Raw genomic sequence first — 22,287 nt, forward strand, 5'->3', positions numbered from 1 at the left:
TTTATAAATTAATTTTAGTAGACTATCTTCTGTTTACTGTATCTTGTTTGAAAATGTACTTATATTATTGCCTTGCTCTACCTCGAGTAGTTTCTTATCCTGTATTGTTTGTGTGATATATGTATCCCCTGTGATCTTTGTTCAATGATAATAACAAAAAAAATTATAGAAAAGTTGAATGGATTGTGGTCAGAAAATAGTATGTATATATGTTTATTTTAATTCTGAATAAAAAATCAGGGTTAATGTTCGAGAAAATTCTACAAAAAGCCCAGTTAACGTGCCATATCAAGATATGACATCACTTACAATGTAGCTTATTCATAAAGTAATAAATACCATAAACAATTAACGTGTGTGAGGACAAAGAGTGCAACAGAAATATTGATGTAGCCTTTTGTATCATATTTTAAAAACAATGGCAATGACAAATTATCAGAAAATGACTAATTTTACCATATATATTAACATTTATTTGATTTAATTTATATAAAATAACTATTATATTTTATTATAAAATATTGATGTAGCCATTTGTATCCTATTTTAAAAATATCAATGGCAAATGATCAGAAAGTGCCAAATTTAATAAATATTAACATTTATTTGATTTCATTTTTATAACATATTATTATATTATATTTTATTTGTGGAAATAAAAATATAGTATATGTTGTTTCCATAACATTTAGACTGTTTACTTATAGTTATGAATTCACTAAATCTAGCTCTCATTATATTATATTATATTATATTATATTATATTATATTATATTATATTATATTATATTACACTACATTACATTACATTGCATTGCATTCTATTCTATTATATGATATTGTGTCTGCTGCAGTTTCTCTTCTCTGCAGACTTGCACTTTGGCACTGTTTGTTACTATTCATAGATGTGAAATGGGTTGGACTATATGGTTATAGTATATAATTTAGTAACTGTTACAGACAGAATATAACAGTACAGAAGTCTAGTTATCAAGAGAGTAATGATCTGATGTCTGGAAATGAAAATAGTCTGGCACTACAGAGCAGTCATTTTGAAACTTGAGGTAGATTTTTTTGTACTTTATTGTTAGCAGAATTACGAAATACAATTGTGTGATCACTGTACGATAATAAAGTTTTAGATTTTAGAATTAGGTTTAAATGATTCTATTAATATAAAGTATGAAGGTTATCTTAAAGCATCACTGGGAAATCTATTGGGGTCCTTGGGTTGGCTGAAAGTCAGGCTGGTAAAGGTAGAGGTTGAAAGAAAAACTTATTTACCTTTTTACATGAAATTTAAATTTGGTTAACAAATTTATATATCAAAAAGTGAAAAGTAAAAAAGACCCTGAGGCCCTCTGGTGGTCAGTGTGTGATGTGCAGTTTCCCTCAGGCCGGAGTCGCGCCCTCTGGTGGTCAGTGTGTGATGTGCAGTTTCCCTCAGGCCGGGATTGAGTGGCGCCCTCTGGTGGTCAGTGTGTGATGTGCAGTTTCCCTCAGGCCGGGATTGAGTGGCGCCCTCTGGTGGTCAGTGTGTGATGTGCAGTTTCCCTCAGGCCGGGATTGAGTGGCGCCCTCTGGTGGTCCGCCGCAACTGTTGTGGTTTGAGTGACTGACGAGGAAAATGGCGTCCGGCGTGAGGCAGGAGCTCGCGCAGCTGATGAACTCTAGTGGGTCTCATAAAGATCTAGCTGGGAAGTATGTATTCTCAAGTCATTTACCAGCATTGGTTCTTACTATATTTCTATTGCATGAATGTATTATTGTGTAGGTTGTTCTCTAATGACAGATGTGATGCTGCAGATGCGATGACTGCAGGCTAGCATTAGCTAGCGTGAGGATATGCAGTACAGATGATACCTGTCAACATGCCTACATTTGTTTGATATTAATCGAAATACGTTATAAGTTGTTAATGGTTAGTCGCTATTAGAATAATTTATAAATAGTCGTATGATAATGTATTTAATGGTACATTTAGCAAGTGCTGGCCGCTGGAGTAATGGTAATAAGTTAACTTGAAAAGCACTTTACTAAATTAAAGATCTAATGGAATCAAAATTGGACTCTTTTAGTCAACGTCTTTTAGGTTTGAGGTCATTTATATCTTTGTGTGCACCTAAAGTTTGACAAATGGGTATTTCATCGAACAAACGCAAAATGTTAAGTTTTTTTTTTTCTGGTAATAATTGTTCAAAATTGATGACTAATCTTGCATTCAGGGGCGTATATATATTTTTATCCAATCAAATATTCTAGAAGAATGACATGCCCCGCCCCCAACACATCTTCCTCTGACTTGCAAAATAGCAAGTAACAAAACGGCAACCAATTATTTTATTTTGTTATCCAATTTAAAAATGTATAAGTAAAAATATGGCTGTGTTCCTTTGCAAGAATTCTAGTTATTTTCTTAGACTGATGAATGTGTTTCTTCTGACAGATACCGTCAAATATTAGAAAAGGCTCTTCAGTTTACTGATGCAGAACAACTTGAGTCACTGAAAGCATTTGTGGAAGCGAGTAAGTACACTAGTATTCAAGTACACTAATCTGATAATATAATTCGAATAAATTCTGCTTAAATCGTTTTGTATGGAATTGCTCTGTTTACATTGTTTAAATGGATGAGTGCCTCTATTTCGCACACTTGCACAGTGGTCAATGAGAACGTCAGCCTGGTCATATCGAGACAGCTGTTGACAGACTTCTGCTCGCACCTTCCAAACCTGCCGGAGGGCACGGCGAAAGCTGTGTGTCACTTCACTCTGGAGAAGATTCAGCCCAGAGTCATCTCATTTGAAGAACAGGTATGTGTCCTGAATGATACTCTCACCTCAGTGCTGCCACCTGGATCATGTATGAGCAAATCTCATGCTCTTGCAGGTGGCTTCCATCAGACAGCATCTAGCCACAATCTATGAGAAAGAGGAGGACTGGAGGAACGCCGCTCAGGTTCTCGTGGGTATCCCGTTGGAGACTGGTCAAAAGTAAGTTCACTTTTGTCTTGGAACAAACTCAAGCTCCTTAATTTCATTTGCAAGCCACCCAAAATGCTAATGATGTATTTACGTTCTTATTATCTGTTTTTCTGATTCTATAGACAGTACAATGTGGACTACAAGTTGGACACTTACCTGAAAATCGCTCGCCTGTATTTAGAGGACGACGACCCGGTTCAGGCCGAGGCCTACATCAATCGAGCATCTTTACTTCAGAACGAATCCACCAATGAACAGCTGCAGATTCACTACAAAGTGCGCCATCAATTGATCAATATTTTGTCCTTTTATAATATGCTAACTATGCAATGGCTTTTATTTCCCCCTAATGCTTACTAAAAAATTTAAAGACAGTTGTCATATTTTTTAAATATTTCAACTTTCAACCTTCGTACACATACAGCAAATATGTATGTGTATGTATATATATATATATATATATGTATATATATATATATATATATAAATTTTTCTTATTTAAAAAATAGTATCATAAATGTTTAAATTAATATATTTTATATATACTTTATGTATTTTAAATATTTTTAAATTATATTATTATGAATATAAATATATAAGACTATATATATATATATATATATATACACACATACATACACACATAGTATAAATATATGAATAATAATTTATACATTAATGAAAACATTTAGTATATAATTGTAAAATTTAGATATTCAACATAATGTATTTATATTTGAAAGCACAGCAAATATATATTTATATAATACATATAAAATATATAGAATGTATATAAAATATATTGATCATAATTTACACGTTTATGAAAATACTTTTAAATAAAAATAGGTACATTAAAATAATTTGAATATTTTTAAAACATTAAAATATAAGTACACAAATAATTATTATGAATAATAATGTATACATTGTAATATAAATGTAATGTATATAAACAATGTATATATTTATTAAAAATAATGCATTTTATATTGTTTAATTCAAAAAATATATTTAGATTATATAAAATTTATATAAAATACATGGATAAAAATTTACACATTTATGAAAATATTTTGAAATAAAATAAATGTAGGTAAAAATATAAATTTAAGTACACAAAAAATATTATAAATATATACATTAATGGAAACCTTTTTAAATGTAATATAAATGTATTGTATATAAATAAAAGTATATTTTTAATTCAACCAATTTATATGTATATTTATAATACTACAATTAAAATATACTTAAAATATATAAAATTCATATGAAATATATAAATCCTAATTTACATATTTATGAAAACATTTTTAAATAAAAATGAAATATTAGCACATACATTTTTTTTTTATTAAAATATAAATTCATTTTATGATCAAACTTATATAGTTACTTTACTTAATTTGACTGTAATCTATTTGGCAGTAATGGTTGTTTGGTTGAAGTAAAAAAAAAAAATTAAGACAATTTTTATTACATTGGTGCAAATACGAAGTTCTGTTAATTACTAACTTGACAGTGTGTGATTCAGTAATATTTGGCTGCTTTATGATTATTGTGAAACTGTAATATACTCCATCATGTTTTCCAGGTATGCTATGCCAGAGTTCTGGATTATCGGAGGAAGTTCATTGAGGCAGCTCAGCGCTACAACGAGCTTTCTTACAAATCCATCGTCCATGAGACTGAGCGTCTGGAGGCCTTGAAACACGCGCTTCACTGCACTATACTGGCCTCTGCAGGTACTGGTAATGTGTTACATCACTAATGCTAAACTACTGGGACTGCGATTAGCCATTTTAGGTCGCATTATCTAATCAGTTATTAATGTGTCCATAAGGTCAGCAGCGCTCTCGTATGTTGGCTACTCTCTTCAAGGACGAGCGCTGTCAGCAACTTTCCGCCTACGGCATCCTGGAAAAAATGTACCTGGATCGAATCATTCGGGGAAACCAGCTGCAAGAGTTTGCTGCCATGCTGATGCCACATCAGAAAGCAACCACAGCCGATGGTATTACATATTATTGGAAATCTGAATGATTATTACTTTAGTACTGCAACTCATTGGTGATCATTTTTAGGCAAAGGCAATGACTAATACTTGTCTAATGCTTTCAGGTTCAAGCATCCTAGACCGAGCAGTCATTGAGCACAACCTGCTGTCTGCTAGCAAACTGTACAATAATATCACATTTGAAGAATTAGGAGCACTTTTGGAGATTCCACCTGCAAAGGTACAGCTGTGTTTACTGACTTCGGAAACTTCTAATATAGAAGTGTGTTCAAAACATATACAGGGACACATGAACACTTGCGAGTATCCTAGTAAACATAGTTGCTTATGACTTAAGTGAACGTAAACTGTTAAGAAAGTAAACTCATGTGTATTAGTATATTAGATCTGTGCATTCGCTCTTAAAGTGACAGCAGCCTAATATTCCTGCTTCTGTCTGTGCTATCAAACAACAAAGGACAAAGATAAAATCACTCACTGCTTTTGATTGAATAACTTTTGTATCTTTAATAAGGATTAATTGATAAGGATGTTTAATTTATTCAGTGAAGGCTATGCAGTGTTATTTTACATTTGCTTGCTGAATTAAATTTCTGTCTGAAAACTACTTTCAGACCTACTTAAAAAAACTTGAAAAGCACTGTTTATTTCATTTTTATCTTTGTTATATTGTATTTATTTGTGCTTTTGCTTGTAATTTGATTATTTGTTCTTATTTTACTGCTGACTGTTTATTAGTCTTTAAAGTCCCCCTGTCCCCTGTCTGTAGTCAATAATTGCATCCCTAAAAACTCATCTTTGATCACCAAAATTATATATTTAAAAAAAAATTCCTTGAAAATAAAATCTTTATGCCTTAAAATAGCTTGAATGTAAATCTACACCCTTGCCTCATTTAGTATACGCAGTTCTATGAATATGCAAATTAGCCGCGCCTCCACTCACTCACACCAGCTCAGAGATCCACTCGTTGACGATCACACGTTGATCTGATTGGTTACAAGGTAGTTTGTGACGTCAGAAACACCAGCGATTTCAAACCGCATTTTTGAGACTGTCTTTGCTTCACTGCAGTTTTAAGGAGAAAATACTCAGCGATAGTGTTGACTTATGAGTTTACACATGGTTTGTCTTAAAACATATTAAGAACACCACATAGACATATAAACAACATTAAAATTGATTATTAACATTGATTTTCACCACAGGGGGACTTTAATAATGTTTTATATTTATATTAGTTAGGTTAGTAGTTTTAGCTGTGGTATTGAAATTCCAATAGAGAATTGTGAATTTTCAATGATATCTGTTTTTAACTGCCTGTTTTTGCAAAAATGGTGTAAAGAGTTTGGTTCATCGCCGGTAAATTTATAAAAGACATTTTTGATGCAATCTGAGAGCTGGATTACTTCTCCATAGGCTTCTATGTAAAAAGTATTGTCGCTTGATAAACTTAAGGTTGAGCCACTGTAGTCACTTGGACTATTTTAAACATTGTCTTTACTAACTTTTCTGGGCCGGCAGAATGAAATTACATAGAAGCCTATGGAGGATTCATCCAGCTCTCTTATTTCATCGAAAATATCTTAATTTCTGTTCCGAAGATGAACGAAGGTCTGCTTTCACTTGGCACTCGATGTTAAGCACATAATAGCAACCGAAGAGAACAGCAAACACAGATGACAAATCTGCTAGATCAGTCTCAGGATAGAGGACTTTGCCTTCAATTGACAGCATCCATTTTTTGCTGTGTAGAACTGAATCCCCTAAAAAAAAAAAGTAATTAATCAATTTATAGTGTTTAACTTTGTAAAAAACATTTGGTTTTGGTGTCAGTGACAATATGTAGATGTAGCTTTTATCATTAGTTTAAAAAGATATTTACCCAAAAATGACAAACATCATTTAGTCACCCTTGTTATTCAAAACTTATTTGAGGTGATGTTAAAGGGTTAGATCACCCAAAAATGAAAATTCTGTCATTAATTACTCACGCTCATGTCATTCCAAACCCGTAAGATCTTCGTTCATCTTCAGAAAACAAATTAAGATATTTTTGATGAAATCCAAGAGCTTTCTGACCCCTCCATAGACAGCAGCGTTATTGCAACTTTCAAGGCCCAGAAAGGTAGGAAATACATTGTTAAAATAGTAAATTTAACTCCAGAATTTATTCAACATTTTCTTCTTGTATGTGTCAGTCTCCTACGCTGTTTACGTTGTAAGTACAGCACTTCCGTAAACGTCAGAAGGCCAGCTCACCGTTGGCTTCCTCCTGCATCAACATCACACGCATGTGTTGTGGTGCCCAAATGAACAGCGTCGGCCAATAGTCAGTCCCTCCAGGATTTCGCAGGCCTTTTTTGTGATTGCTGCGGCCTAAAATACCTGATGTTGCCGCCACTTTTCTAAAAAGTTGCATTGAAAGTTGCGATGTTCTTTGGCATTTGTTTTTATAGGTTAAAACGGCAAAGGTAGATAGATTTTTACTTAAAGGGATACTTCACCTCTGTAAAGATGAATGTGTATTTAAAATAGGTAAATTATGTAGTAGAAATGTGAAATTATTTTTGAGTTTGCCATTCCCAAGACACGCCCTACTGATAAAGAGACCGGAGTTAAACAACAAGGCTATCTACTAGTGAGTCTCCGTGACAAGTCTCCCCGGGATTTCGAGATCACCATTAATGTCCAGGATTCGGCTTTTGCGTTCTACAGTCGCCATTCATTATGTTTACTGTAGCGAGCTGGATGAGACTGAGGGCCACGGGGGAACGACGCGAATGATTACTGATGAGCGACACCTGTGAGACGCACCGGTCTTGTATCTCTCATGGAGGAGCGGGAATTTTCTTTTATTGATATGTATCTTTTTTTGTGCATGTTATAGGTTTACAAAGTGAAAAAGACCAAAGTCCACCCCAAAGGGACTTACCATGTCCCAGAGAAAACAGTTCACCATCTGCTCTATTGTAGTCCAGCCTTTACTTCAGAGACAAATGTGCTCACTTTGTAACACACGTTATAATGCCCGCCTAGCTGCAAAACATAATTTTGCATGTAACTTTGAAATGTGTTTTACTTTTACCTATTTTGTAAAAAAGAGTGCGTCCCCCGTTTTGTGAGGAGAGTGAGTTGCCCGTTGTGTGAGGAGAGTGAGCCGCTCCGTGAGGAAAGTGGACGACGCTTTGCAGGAGACCGCAATGATTGGTCAAAGTTGCAGAAAAGTTGCGGTGATTGGTCAAAATTGCAAGTCGCACTGAATTCACGGGCATTTGTTGAAGTTGCGTTAATTGTTGCGTTCGCAACATCGCGAAATCCTAGAAGGACTGAATAGTGAGGTGGCATTCTAAAGTAGAACCCGGAAGTGCTATATTTACAACGTTAACAGCGTAGGAGACTGACACAGACAAGTAGAAATTGTTGAATAAAGTTGTTATTTTTGTTTGTTTTTTTGCACACAAAAATTATTCTCGTTGTTTCATAACATTAAGGTTAAACCACTGTAGTCACATGGACTATTTTAACAATATCTTTCCTACCTTCTGGACCTTGAAAGTTGCAATGATGAATTCATTTTTGGGTGAATAACCCTTTAACATCACCTCAAATATGTTTTGGATAACAAGGGGTGAATTGTTCAATCTCCTGAATGAATGATTCAATGTCAAATAAATTTTTTCACTGTCATTTGTCCGCACCTAGTGGCAAAACATAAATGGTTTATTTGAAGTGCAAAGTCATTTTAAAAATTGCTCTATTTTGATCGCTAACTATAATCTTTTATCCCAGTACTTTGAATATTTGTAACTTTGAAATAATGATATTGTGTGGTTGAAAAGACTGTGGAGCTTTTTCATACCTATACATGACAACTGCTTTCTCTGCTTCAGCGGCAGCACAAATGCAGATTCGAATGTTATGATTTTAGTCAAAGGTTTGATTGACTCAGGCGAATCATTGACATTTTTTTATTAGATTGTGTGGGTGTCTGAATCGCGATCGCAATCTTTTTACGATTAATCTTGCAGCTCTGAACAATCTCTTAAACATTGTTAATCATGTAATTAAAGGATCTTACCAAGCATGATCAGCCTTGGAGTAGAAGGAAGTGAAACCCTGGTCTCTGGATCTGTTGGAGTTGTTGTGACCTACACACACACACACAAACAAACAGAAAAGTTTTACTAACTGTCAGTTACATCAATTTTCAAATATATAAATGGAAAATACACAAATCGGCTAAAAGGAACAGTGATTCCTCCTTTTCTTGAAGTGGGCCATCATCAACAGGACCGCTGCAAGGCCTGGGTCGACATCTCTGCCCTCTCTGTCGATGTCTTTGAGGACTGTTCTAACTTCTTTTCCCCACCTGGACTTAAAATTTTTGAAGCAGAGAATCCTTTCCCCTCTAGTACAAAGGGAGTCCTTTAATCTGATGTCAGGATCAATCCCAGTCAGTTACTTAAAATGAGTGCATAAGAATCTCTTCGTAAAGAGTAAAGGCCACCTTGCCTGAAGATCTGAGATACTGGGTAGAGGGCTGGCATTAATGCTGTGACGTTGTGCAATGAATTTCATTTACATTAATTCCTGGACTTTGCCTCTTGGGAAAATAGACTAAGCATCTCCTGTCTCTTTATCTCTAAAGAATCAAAGGTTTCCCCTTCAGGAAGTTCCGTAGGGTTCCCGTTCACACAACCATAGCTATCCAGTTTAGCGGATTTAGATGTTGAAGATTGGCCATCATCCACTTCGTCTCTTGTTCGTGCTGTACAAGTCGAGCCATTGTATTGTTCTGGTTAAGATGTTCCACCCTTGTCTTCAGCTGACACAACAAAGAGTAGTAACCAAACCAATTAACTCTCCTTCCTCTGTTTTGTCACTAAAACTGTTTGGATACTTATGGATGATTGACTGTGCAACTTCTGAACATTGCCGCTTGGTTGGATTTAAACACACCTCTCTGATGGAATCCACAAATACCCTAACCATTTCTCCTATCTGAGGCTTCAGGTCGCTTTCCTTGTGCAAGACATGTTCTTAAATTTGGTGTTGTCTTACCCCAGGGTATTTGAAAATCTGACACCCATGCTGCACTTTGAATTGGGACTGGAGTAGATGATGGACTCGGATTTATAACTTGACTGGATCCATGACACTGCACAGGGAATGTTGAAGACTTAAGACGGTTGCTTGGCCTAGTAGCTAGAATATTTTCATTACCTAAATAAAATATATTGAACATAAAAAATTTAACATAAATTCAACAGATGTAGTGTAGAAACGTAAAATTATGAGTATTCACTAACAGTAAATTAATTATATGACTAATGTTCATACTTTATTAATCATGCTTAAAACCCACATAAGCCGTTTTTCTACTGTATATTACAAAACTAAATGGAATATTGAACATAAAAATCTAATTTAACAGATGTAGTGTAGAAATGTGACAGAGTATTTAATAACAGTAAATTAATAATTTAACAAATATACATATTTCTACTTCACTGATAATAAATATGGCTTAAAACCCACATAAGCAGTTTTTTACTACTGTACATTATATACATATTATATACAAATGACTAACCTCTGATTTTGAAAAAATGAATTAGTTTCCTGCAGTCTATTGGTGAAAGGAAGTCTTTTAGGTCATCTGATGTTAAATATTGGATGTCATCGTCTTTTTCACACCATTTCTAGTTAATTCTGACATCAGGTGGTTTAGTTGATCATCATCCAGCATTGGGAGAACAATGTGCAACAAAATTAGCATCAAATCGTTTGTATACTTGCAGAGGGTAATAGTCAGCTAAATTCTCTGCGTTTACACATGAAAAATGGGGACTTGAATCTTGTTGCAGAAAGTGTAAACCCAGATCAACAACTGGGACTTATTTATACTTTTCAACAACAAAGAATAATTTGGAGAAGTGTATCAGAATCATTTCTATTTTTCCGAATGTGTATACATCATCAGTTTGATCTACCACAACAACCATTAATGTCTGGTACTTGGTTCCTTTGTATGTTGCAGTTAATGGTACAAAGGTGGAGTCATGAATGCCTTGCATCCTTACAGCTTCCTGAATGTGGGTGTTGTATAAGTGAAATTCTGCTTCACCTACTTGCACATTTGGAGGAAAGATGGAGCCAGCACTCAAATAGGCTTGCAATAGCTGATGTCTTTCAGTTAGTGTACTACCTAGATTTTTTAAATTTCGTAATATTCTTGCACTTTTTTTTAAATGTGTGCTTGCTTTCAAATCGTTAAGTCCATAGTCTAATCAGTGGTCCGAATTTAAGTGTGAGTTAGTGAAGTAAAAAATTATGTTTTGGTTTCAGTGGTGCACCTGGAAACAAGGTAGCTCTTAAGTGCATATATTCTTCAATCATACATTTCATGTAGGCTACTTGATCATGATGAATTTTTGGTGCACATATTTCAACAAGCTCCCTTAACTTCAAGCACACCTGCCAAATTTCATCATCAAGTGGATTTTTTATTCAATCCCCAATTAGTAATGGAAGCAATCGAAGCATACACCAGTTCTGAGCTGCATGTCCTGTCAACTTTCCACCATCAGGTTTTATTTCACATGGCTTATTATTCATGTCACTTCCACAGGTTTTATTTCACATGGCTTATTATTCATGTCACTTCCACAGAACTTAAAGCTAGATATGTTTCTGTTCAGCTCAACATCGCTGAAGTGTTTCCCTACAGTGACAAGCTGTTTTATGTACAAAGCCAGATCTGTTGAAACAACTACCTCAAAAAGATCATGTGCCAAACATGGACGAAGCCCAGGATCACACACATGAAAGTGTTTTAGGCAGTTGAACACAGTCGAACTTGACACCATCACAAATTTCTTGCCCTTCAGACATTGCCACACTGTTTTTGTAACTCTGTTTTGTTCTTGTTGGACCTAAGTCTGTGCCTTTGCTTTCAAACATGTCTCTGTTTATAAGACAGTAACGGCAGAAATGTCTACTCTTACTGAAATTCTCAGTAAACCCTCTGATCCTATGTGACTCCAAGTTATCTCCAACAATGGCAAACACTGCTCCCCTCACTGTCTCTCCATTCTCCAGTACAATTCCAAATTCCTCCATGTCCTTGAGATCACACAAAAGAGGTGTGAAAACTTGTTGCTGCCCAAAAAACGTCCTATCTACAAAGCATGACCAATTTCATAGGAAAGTGTCAAGTACACAGCATCTAGTTTGTTTTTTTGTCTTCCAGAGCCCAGGGGATTAACTACCTTGAACGTAATTTTTTTTTTTTTTTTACTGTATTTCGATTTACAGTAAATGAAAAATACTGTATTTAAGTGGCGCCAAGGGGATATTTCCCACAATGCAACTTTAAAATACAGTAACATGCTGTATAACTGTCTTACAGTAAAATAGTTAATTTTACAGTTAAATGCTGTGTAATTTACAGAAATTTCTAACAGAGTATATGAGAGAGAGAGAGAGAAAAAGATGAGATAGGCTTGATAATATTCTATGTATTTCATGCTGTTATAAATATCTTTGTCTTTTCACAGGCAGAAAAGATAGCGTCACAAATGATTACTGAGGGCCGCATGAATGGATTCATCGACCAGATAGATGGCATTGTCCATTTTGAAAGTATGTTTGATTTTTGACTGAATATGTTGGATGAAGACTGTATAGCTATGAATAAAATTTAAGAGGCTTAGAAATATGATATCTCTTATTTCCATCAGCGCGAGAACCGTTGCCCACCTGGGACAAGCAGATTCAGTCGCTGTGCTTCCAGGTGAACAACCTCCTGGAGAAGATCAGTCAGGCAGCGCCCGAGTGGACGGCTCAAGCCATCGAGGCACAGATGACACAATAAACCACACTGATACTCTTGTCTATATCACTTTGCTTTCTCTCCTCTCATTGGTCAAAACTGAAAAGACTCCTGGCGCATATATATTAATGTTCTGTTAAGCTTGACCTTTCTGCTTGTGAGGTTAATATTTTCATAGTTACGGTCTGTGAGTATCCAATAAACTTTGTGAAAATTTCTTTGTGTCTCAATGTTGTCTCCATTTTGCTACACAGATTTGCTGCTGATATATTAATCAAAATGCCCCAAAATAGGAACTCGAAGACTCGCACTAGACAAGAAAAACAGAGGGAACTGGAAGAAAACAAATTTGCACGATTGCATACAGAGAGGCCTTAAAAACTGCTAGATCTGCTTATTTTTCAACCCTATTAGAAAATAAACAAAACCCTAGATATTTATTTGAAACAGTGGCTAAACTAACGAAAAATAAAGCTTCAAGCCAAATGTTTCCAAGCAGCACAGCAGTAATGAACTTTTTTACTTACAAGATTGATAATATCTGGGAGAAAATTATAACTATGCAACCGTCTACTACAGTATCGCATCGGACAGTGCAGTGTAGTCTCACTGACGAAAAATTAGATTAATTCATTGCTATAGGAGGGTGAATTTTATAAACTCGTTAAAGGGTAACTAAACACTAAAACAACTTTTTTTAGTTAATGATCTGTAAGAATGGAGCTTAATAAATCCTGTTCATTGGTTCAGTACATTTTTTGACATTTGGGTTTAAAGTGTTTTAATTCTACAATATATGGTTTAATAACGTCTGAGTGTTGCCCTCTTCAGGTTGAATGGTGGCTACTGCAGTTGAATTTTCCTATTGGAAGTTGTGGTACCCTCTGACGTCAGAGGGTACCAGCTAACCACGCCCTTGCCTACAGAGAGATGCGTCTCAGGTGCCCTTCGCTGAGCTCTGCCCACTTTTCCAGCATTTTACAAATATTGCCAGTTGGTGTGAGTCAGGCTCTGACCAGGGGTTTAGTTACCCTTTAAATCATCTAAATCGACAACATATAAGTTAGACCCTATACCGACTAAACTATTGAAAGAGATGCTTCCAGAGGTCATAGATCCTCTTCTTAATATCATTAATTCATCTTTGTCATTAGGATACGTACCAAAAACTTTTAAGCTGGGGTGGCTGATTAAACCACTTGTTAAAAAAATGCAACTTGATCCTACTTTTCTGTCAGAGATACTAGAAAAGGCAGTATCCTCACAACTATTTTCCTTTTTAGAAAGAAATGGTATCTGTGAGAATTTTCAATCAGGATTTAGACCGTATCATAGTAGGCCTACTTAGACAGCTCTCATCAGAATCACAAATGATTTGCTCTTATCATCCGATCGTGGTTGTATCTCTCTATTAGTGTTACTCGGATCTTTTGCTGCTTTTGATACTATTGACCACAACATTCTTTTTCACTAGTTCACACTTACATACAATTATTGTAATGCTCTACTGTGTGGTTGGCCTGCACGTTTAATACATAAACTACAGCTGGTCCAAAATGCAGCCGCTAGAAGTTCTTACCAGGACCAGGAAGTATGACCATATTAGCCCGGTTCTGTCAACACTGCATTGGGTCCCTATTAAACCGTATAAATTTTAAAATATTGCTGATTACTTACAAAGCACTAAATGGTTTAGCTCCCCAGTATTTGACTTAACTTAACGCATTATAGTCCTTCACGTCTATTGCGATCTCAAAATTCTGGCCAGTTTATAATACCTAGAATATCAAAATCGATTGCTGGCGGTAGACCCTTTTCCTATTTAGCACCAAAACTTTGGAACAATCTTCCTAACATTGTACAGGAAGCAGACATACTCTGTCAGTTCAAATCTAGATTAAAAACACATCTCTTTGACCTAGTATACACATAACAAACTTCTATAATGCAATGTTAGGCTGCATAGATTACGTCAGCCGGAACCGGGAACATTTCCGATTAATCCTGATGTACTTGGTACATCATAAGAAGGATGGCGTCTGCGCTAATATTAGTCTCTCTGTTTATCCCAAGGTTTACCGCAGTCCGCCGGATCCTGGCTGTATCTGGATCTGATGAAGGACCTGCGCATGGACACGGTGACAACACAGTCCTGAAGTGTCAACTAGTGTCTCCCCTGTGATGGCATCCTACCCTTCCCTTTACCTCTGTACAGATAATACGTTGTCGGGATAATTCCGGTTCACATGGCTACTCGGAAGCGATAAGAATTCTCAGAGCCACCAGGCACTGTTTTATGTAATATTGACCATCACTGGTGTGATTGTCACTGGTTATAGCCCTTTCTTATTTTCGTGAAATAAAGAAAATGCACTATATTCAAATATCCAACATTTTCAGAGTTCGAATTTGGAGAAATCTTTTTTTTTAACTCTTTTTTTAACCATAAAATAATGCTCCCAGGGTTTTGTATGACAACCCAATAACTACATAGTAAAATAGAAGAATGTTTTCTAATAGTTAAATATTTAATTTTTCATAATCATAAACTACATTTTTATTGTTATCAGGTCACAAGGAGATTGCTTGGAGAATCGCTAGGAGAATCTTATCTTAGGGTATGTAGAGAAGTTGTCCCTAGATGAGTCCAGACAGTGCAAGATGTGTGCTTTTTTGCATGGCTGATTGGAACAGGTGCAGTATTCTGGTGAGAGTGAGCATTGGGTGTGTGTGATGGTGGAGTCTGGAGAAACTTGACAATCAACAATACCCTCCCCTCCCCCTCCACGGCCCGCTCCTGAGGGCCGATGACCCCGGCGTCGTGGTGGCCAATCTCGTTCTCTTGCTATTGGGCGATCTGCACATCTAATTTATGCTCAGTTGAATGTGCGTTCAGTAAACAAGAAAGCGGCGTTGCTTTATGATATCATTCTGGATAAGAAACTTGATTTTCTCTGCCTTCGTGAGACATGACATTATCCAAATGACTGCTACAATCTTAATTGGTCCACACCATAGACTGTAAAAAAAAAAGTCCACACCACCTGGATATACATACACTGACATACCTCAACAAACCATCTGCTTATATGTCTGTTCCAGAAATGACTATTCCTGCAATGTCTTCCTGTTTAGTGGTTAATATTAATGTTGTTTCACCTCTACTTGTTATACTTATCTATCGCCCCCCAAAGGCTAATAACTCTCTGAGCTTATTGAACTTTTGACTGTTGAGTCCTATTTGTCCATGTTGTTAATAGCTATTGTTAATATTCATATTGATATTCAGGCTTAATTATTGCAATGAACTTTATTATTGCAATACTCTGGTCTTCCAGATAAATCCATTAAGAAACTGCAATACATTTAGTATTCAGCTACCCGGTACTGACTCATACAACTGTTCGCCAGCATATTTCCCCTGTACTTTATCAATTACGTTGGCTTCCCAAGTTCCCATACAGGCACGTATCAATTTTAATAAACTGATGTTAACATATAAAGCTATTCATGGGACAGCCCAAGCATATCTAAGTAATCTAGGACCTCCTTATACTCACACTCTGTCTCTTCGCTCTTCTGGTTCTTAGACTCTTTATTAACCCCCATTTCAATTAAAGTTTATGGGTGGTTGAACAACCTCTTTTTCAGCTCTATGGTTATGGAATGCTCTTCCTGTGGTGATTAGAACATTTTAGCTAAAATGGACTGTTTTATGAAGTCTCTTAAAGCCACACTATGTAAGATTTTACATTTTTGTAATATTTGTAAGGTTATTTTATTAGGTCGTTGAGTATTTGGTTCAGAGAATGGGGTTTGGTATCTTAACAATTGTGAAAAATGTAAGAAGACACATGGGGAAGAGGAGACGATGACTACAAAAGGACTACAAAGATGGCAGACAGAACAGGAAGTTCCAAATGTTCTGGGACAAACACAGAGAACAAAAAGAATCGTAAACAAAGACAAAAATAAAATAAATAATAATATTTAATACACACACAGAGCAAACTTTTGCTGATATAAACTTCTGTTGTATTACAAATGTATTAAATGTTTAATTTAGGTTCCAATACAATAGTATAGAAACTGAGAAAGTTTAGTAGACTGAATTTAGATATCAGAGTTATCAGCAAGAGATTCATTGCCAGTCCTATTCTCTCTATTGTAAGTTAAATGAGTCAGATTACCGAGACTCTCACCCTTTGTTCTAATGGTTCTCGGAGCCCCTGTCCCAGTCGTTGAATAGTCCGGCTGATTGGATTAGAATATTTGTATTTGAATCACACTGTTATGCTGACGAGATAAGGGCTGTGGAATTTCTGGTAACGTGCTGATTCCTGTACTTCACATTTACATGCTTTGTTTACCTCTATGTAAATCCCTCCCCCTTGAAAGGTAGATAAACTACAATGTATACTGCCATGGTGAGACTTGGACGAATTAGACTACAGCGCTGTTAGACTTGGGTCAGGCTAAATTAATAAACACTACTATTGCATTTCTGACATGTGTCAGACCTTCAGTCCCCAACATACAGACATTCCTGTAAAATGAATACCAGCATAGATGCAATAGATTTAAGAAAACTATGATTCCCTGCTATAATTGAATCTAGTAGACTACACACGTTAGAGCATTACATTTAAAAGAAAGCAAAGAAATAAAATTTAGAAGAGAAACAATTTTGTTGTGTAGATCACAAATATGATCGAGCAAATCAGACGATCTGTTTTCCCAGTTAATTCATACTTTGCAGTCACGTGACTGCCATGGATACCTGGCAGGCAACAAATGCTCACAAAATGGCTCAATGTTCAAACACATCAGGACAATTAACAGTGATTGCTAAGACCTGCAAAAGCCAGGACCAGTTGTAGTCCAATGGTGGGAGTTGTAGTTTTTTAGGTGATTAATACATTAACTCCACATAGTGAAAAACACCACAAGAAACAAACATAAATACACATATACAAAATGTATACAAAAATACAGACGCATACATATATACACATTCATACATGCTTGCTGTATAAGTACATGGAGACCGAAAAACATCAGTAAAACCTTCATAAACTGCAGTATTCAAGACTGTTAATAAAAAACTGTTAATTGTCCTGATGTGTTTGAACACAGTTAAGTGGAATGTGTCATTTATTGTGTGTATGCCCTGAGGATGGTCTGTTGACCGAAAGCTTGGTAATTAAATTTGCTTTAAGGATTCAAGTGTGCGGATCGTGAGTAAGGTGAAACTCCTTCTACACTATTTCTCCTTCACCAGCACCCGAGTCCTTACAAAATCTTTTAATATGTCCTCATTTTAAGAGATTAATGCATTTAGGAGCTGAGACCTTTGCTTACTCCGCGTCAGGTGCAGAGAGAATCCTGTTTCCTACCATCAGCTCTACAGGTATCCACTCTCTCTCAGCAGAAGATATGAAAATGAAACTGACACACTTAAAGAAGAAAGAAATCCGTATGAAACTTCATGGAAGTACATTGAGTAAATACTGGAGAAGCAAACGCATTCCAATAGGTCTACGTATCCAAAAAAAGCACCTACAATCGTTAAAGAAAATGAAGATTTTAATAAGAAGTGGTGTGAGATACTGAACAAGTGCTCCATGGATTTAATGCTTTTAATAATTGAAGAAGTTACAAAACAAAAAGAGGACATTGAAAAAGACGTTGAAAAACAGGAAACATTCATGAAAGAAAAATTGGGGGTTGATTTTGCCCATGTCTGTGACTCAATCAAACAGACACTGAAAGAATTTGAAGACAACATGTTGACCACTAAATTGAGAAAATACAGGAGAGATGCCTACGATTATCAGACTGGAAAGGTGTACAAATGGGTATTTGGAAAGGAGACCCAACGAGACCCAGTAAGTGGACACCGCTCACAACAGTTTGGCTTTACATCTGATAGGGACTTCCCTAGCGACTCCGACTCCTCCCGCAGTACCCATCGCTTTCAAACACGCCAGTTTACAAAAAACGATCAATGGATCAAGGGAAGGAAGCCACAGAAAAACAAGACAGGAAACCAAGTAAGACGAGGAGAGGATAAAAGAAATGGACTGGAGATGGGGCCAGTAACACGTCAACAGGCCAGAGTCCGGTCGTGAAACTGTCTGATAAGGTACTTACTCCTTTACTCCTTTAGTTTTGTTCCCACCAGCCACACAAACTCTTTTGAAATTAAGACTGACTTATTTCTCTTTTTCAGAAGGATTACATTGATATATCTTTTTGGGACTGTGAATGAAAACCAGGATTTTATTAAACCTATGTTCAAGCCTAAAAGCACATTTGTACCTCATGTAAACCACCCCTCGATTGATACATTCTGTAGGGTTGTTGAACAGGAGATTTTTGACAAGATACAGACTACGCCTTACTCCCATCAGCAAAATTTGTGTCAGGATGAAACAAATGTCATTCAAGAGCTTGCTAAAGGTACAGGTATTATAATAAAAACAGCAGATAAGGGGTGGGGTGGGGTGGGGGTGGGGGGGGGGGGTCTATTGTTATCCTTAATAAACATTAACAAGCTTAAATGTGACCCCACTATTGATTTTCAAAAAATGATTTGTGAGATGACGACTCAATCCCTAGAAAAAAATTGGATAATCAAAGAAGAATTCAGCTATCTTAATAGACAACATCCGGTCATTACTCCATTCTATATGCTTCCCAAAATACAGAAAAGCCTTATCAAACCTAAGGGCAGACCCATAGTTGCTAGTAATGAATCACTACTAGAACCATTATCAAATTTTGTGGGTTATTTCATCAAACCTTTTGTGAAAAATCTGCCAGTTTATGTACAAGATTCTACGGATGTTAAATCTCTGAACTCCAGGATATCCCCCCTGATACTCTTTTAGCGACGTTTGATGTAGAAAGTCTATATACTAATATTTCCCATGAACGAGGTATTATAGCACTAGAATACTACCTACAGAATCGTCCTGAGGATGTGAATCCACCCAACACTTTTATCTGTGATCTAGCATCATTAATCCTCAGATTATACTTCTTTCCACCAGGGTGAATATTATCTCCACACAAGGCACAAGTATGGGGAGTACCTTTGCCCCCAGTTACGCTAACTTATATGTTGGATTCGTTGAACAACAGTTTATTTTTGAGTTGAATGAATTCACGACTCACCTCAATAGGATGAGTCCTGATCTAAAATTCAGTGTAGAATCCGACTCAAAACGCGTGCATTTCTTAGACATGTGGATCAAACTAGAAGAGGGTAGATTGACCACAACCCTCTACCGTAAAACACTGATCGTAATTCGTTCCTTTTGACAAGCAGCTCGCATCCCAGTGCCCTAAAAAATGGCCTGCCGAAGAGTCAATTTTTTAGACTCAGACGGATTTGCCATTCAATTGAAGAGTTTAAAGAGAATGCTATGAAACAAAGATTTCTATCTAGGGGTTATCCCACTAAAAGTATTGAAGAGGCATATAATATCGCCCTCTCCACACCACGGCCACACCTTTTGAAAAAGAGTGTTAAAAAGGATAAAAAGTCTCCTGCATAACTTCTTTTACTCCAAGATTCTTTATTATTAAAAACATCATAATGAAATATTGGCACCTAATATCTGATGATTCTTCTCTTCAGGATATATTTAAGGATCCTCCTTTGTTCGTGTCCAGATGGGGCCCTAACCTACGCAATAGGTTAGTTAAAGCATGTATAAGAACAGCCCCTACCCAAACACTCTTAGCACCCCTTAGGGATGGTAACTATCCCTGTGGGAATTGTGCCCAATGTAATAATACACACAAGACCTATAACTTTAAACATCCTAGATCCGGTAAGAGCTACAATGTGAAGGGCATTATTATATGTAAAACTAAGAATGTTATCTACATTTTAAGATGCCCTTGTGATAGGGTGTATGTGGGAAAGACCACACATAGTTTAAAACAGAGGATCAGTGAGCATAAAGGCTCTATTAGACGTGCTGACCCTAACTACCCTGTGGCCTGTCACTTTACAGAGTGTGCTCATTCAGTTTCTTCTCTTCGTTTTCAGGGAATTGAGCAGATTAAATTACCTAGAGGTGGCAATATTGATAAAGTGCTATGCCAAAGAGAACTTTACTGGATTCATACTTTGGACCCCTTACATCCTAAAGGTTTAAATGTGGACTTTGACATGAGTGTCATGCTGTAGTCACAGCTGTTGTTTTTTATAAGTCTTGAAAAAATACTGCAGTTAATGAAGGTTTTACTGATGTTTTTGCGGTCTCCATGTACTTATACAGCAAGCATGTATGAATGTGTATATATGTATGCGTCTGTGTTTTTGTATACATTTTGTATATGTGTATTTATGTTTATTTCTTGTGTTTTTTTTACTATGTGGAGTTATTGTATTAATCACCTAAAAAACTACAACTCCCACCATTGGACTACAACTGGTCCTACATGGCTTCTGCAGGTGTTAGCAATTACTGTTAATTGTCCTGATGTGTTTGAACACAGTTAAATGGAATGTGACATTTATTGTCTGTATGCCCTGAGGATGGTCTGTTGACCGAAAGCTTGGTAATTAAATTTGCTTAAAGGATTCAAGTGTGCTGACAGTTTATTTATATTTTCTGTAGTGATGGCAAAATGAGGCTTCCTGAACAACTGAGACCTCGCAGCCCATTGCTTCACCCAAAGGTTCATTACTCGAAGCTTCATTCAGCATTGCTCAGTAGTGACACCTAGCGACTATGCAAAGAAGTAGCAGACAAATTAATTAATTCTGGACCAATGACCGGAGCAGACTTATATAAAGCCACTAACCACCCCGTTCTGTTTCTTTTATTTATTTATTTATTTTCTTCTCACTGTTAATGTCTGTAACCTTTCATTTGCAATAATAAAAAGACATGAGCAGACATTTGTCCATTGCCTTGGTATAAAATAAAATATGTAGCCTATCTTTCTCTGTCTGAATTTACTTGTGCAGAGACAACTGTCACACACACGGTTAATTAATTATTCATAAATTGTTTGGATAGTGAACAACAAAAGTGACACTCTGTTGCGTGTAGTGCTTATGGTGGAGGGAGTGTAATAAAGTAAACAGCAACAGAATAGTCTGGGGTTGGAAAAACGTTAAGAATTGTTTCTGGTGTGTTTTGTGCAGTGAACTGTTACTAGATTTAGTGCAGTGTTGTGCTTATGTGACTGGGGATTTAGAGGAGCAAACTGCAACACTGCAGTTTGGGGTGGGTGAAGGAAGGATTACAATAGATTTTTATTGAGAAACAGAATTTTTTTAAGAGTGTTGGGGTTTAGACGAATCCTCTTCTTGGACAAAACCTCTCCAGCCTTGGAAAATAACCTTTCACAAGGAACAGAGAATGCAGAGGAACATAAAAATGCCAGTGCCAGTTGGTATAAATGAGGATACTGATGCTTCT

At 36.2% G+C, this 22,287-nt stretch overlaps 2 protein-coding genes across 2 annotated transcripts in view; both read left to right on the plus strand.

The window, feature by feature from the left end:
• Window positions 1–22,287, plus strand: part of kiaa1958 (KIAA1958 ortholog) — a 269,067-nt gene that overhangs the window by 51,703 nt on the left and 195,077 nt on the right. The window lies entirely within an intron of this gene.
• Window positions 1,594–13,059, plus strand: cops4 (COP9 constitutive photomorphogenic homolog subunit 4 (Arabidopsis)). Its single transcript, XM_077243157.1, has 10 exons — window positions 1,594–1,701; window positions 2,447–2,526; window positions 2,662–2,813; window positions 2,890–2,993; window positions 3,107–3,260; window positions 4,582–4,732; window positions 4,831–5,001; window positions 5,109–5,224; window positions 12,567–12,651; window positions 12,750–13,059. Exons 1-10 carry the CDS (start codon window positions 1,628–1,630, stop codon window positions 12,881–12,883), a joined length of 1,221 nt encoding a protein of 406 aa, XP_077099272.1. The 5' UTR covers window positions 1,594–1,627; the 3' UTR covers window positions 12,884–13,059.

Source organism: Siphateles boraxobius, unplaced genomic scaffold, assembly GCF_051911475.1.
Source record: "Siphateles boraxobius isolate OS27281-9 unplaced genomic scaffold, OSU_SipBor_1 25, whole genome shotgun sequence".
In the NCBI taxonomy this organism is placed as follows: Eukaryota; Metazoa; Chordata; class Actinopteri; order Cypriniformes; family Leuciscidae; genus Siphateles; species Siphateles boraxobius.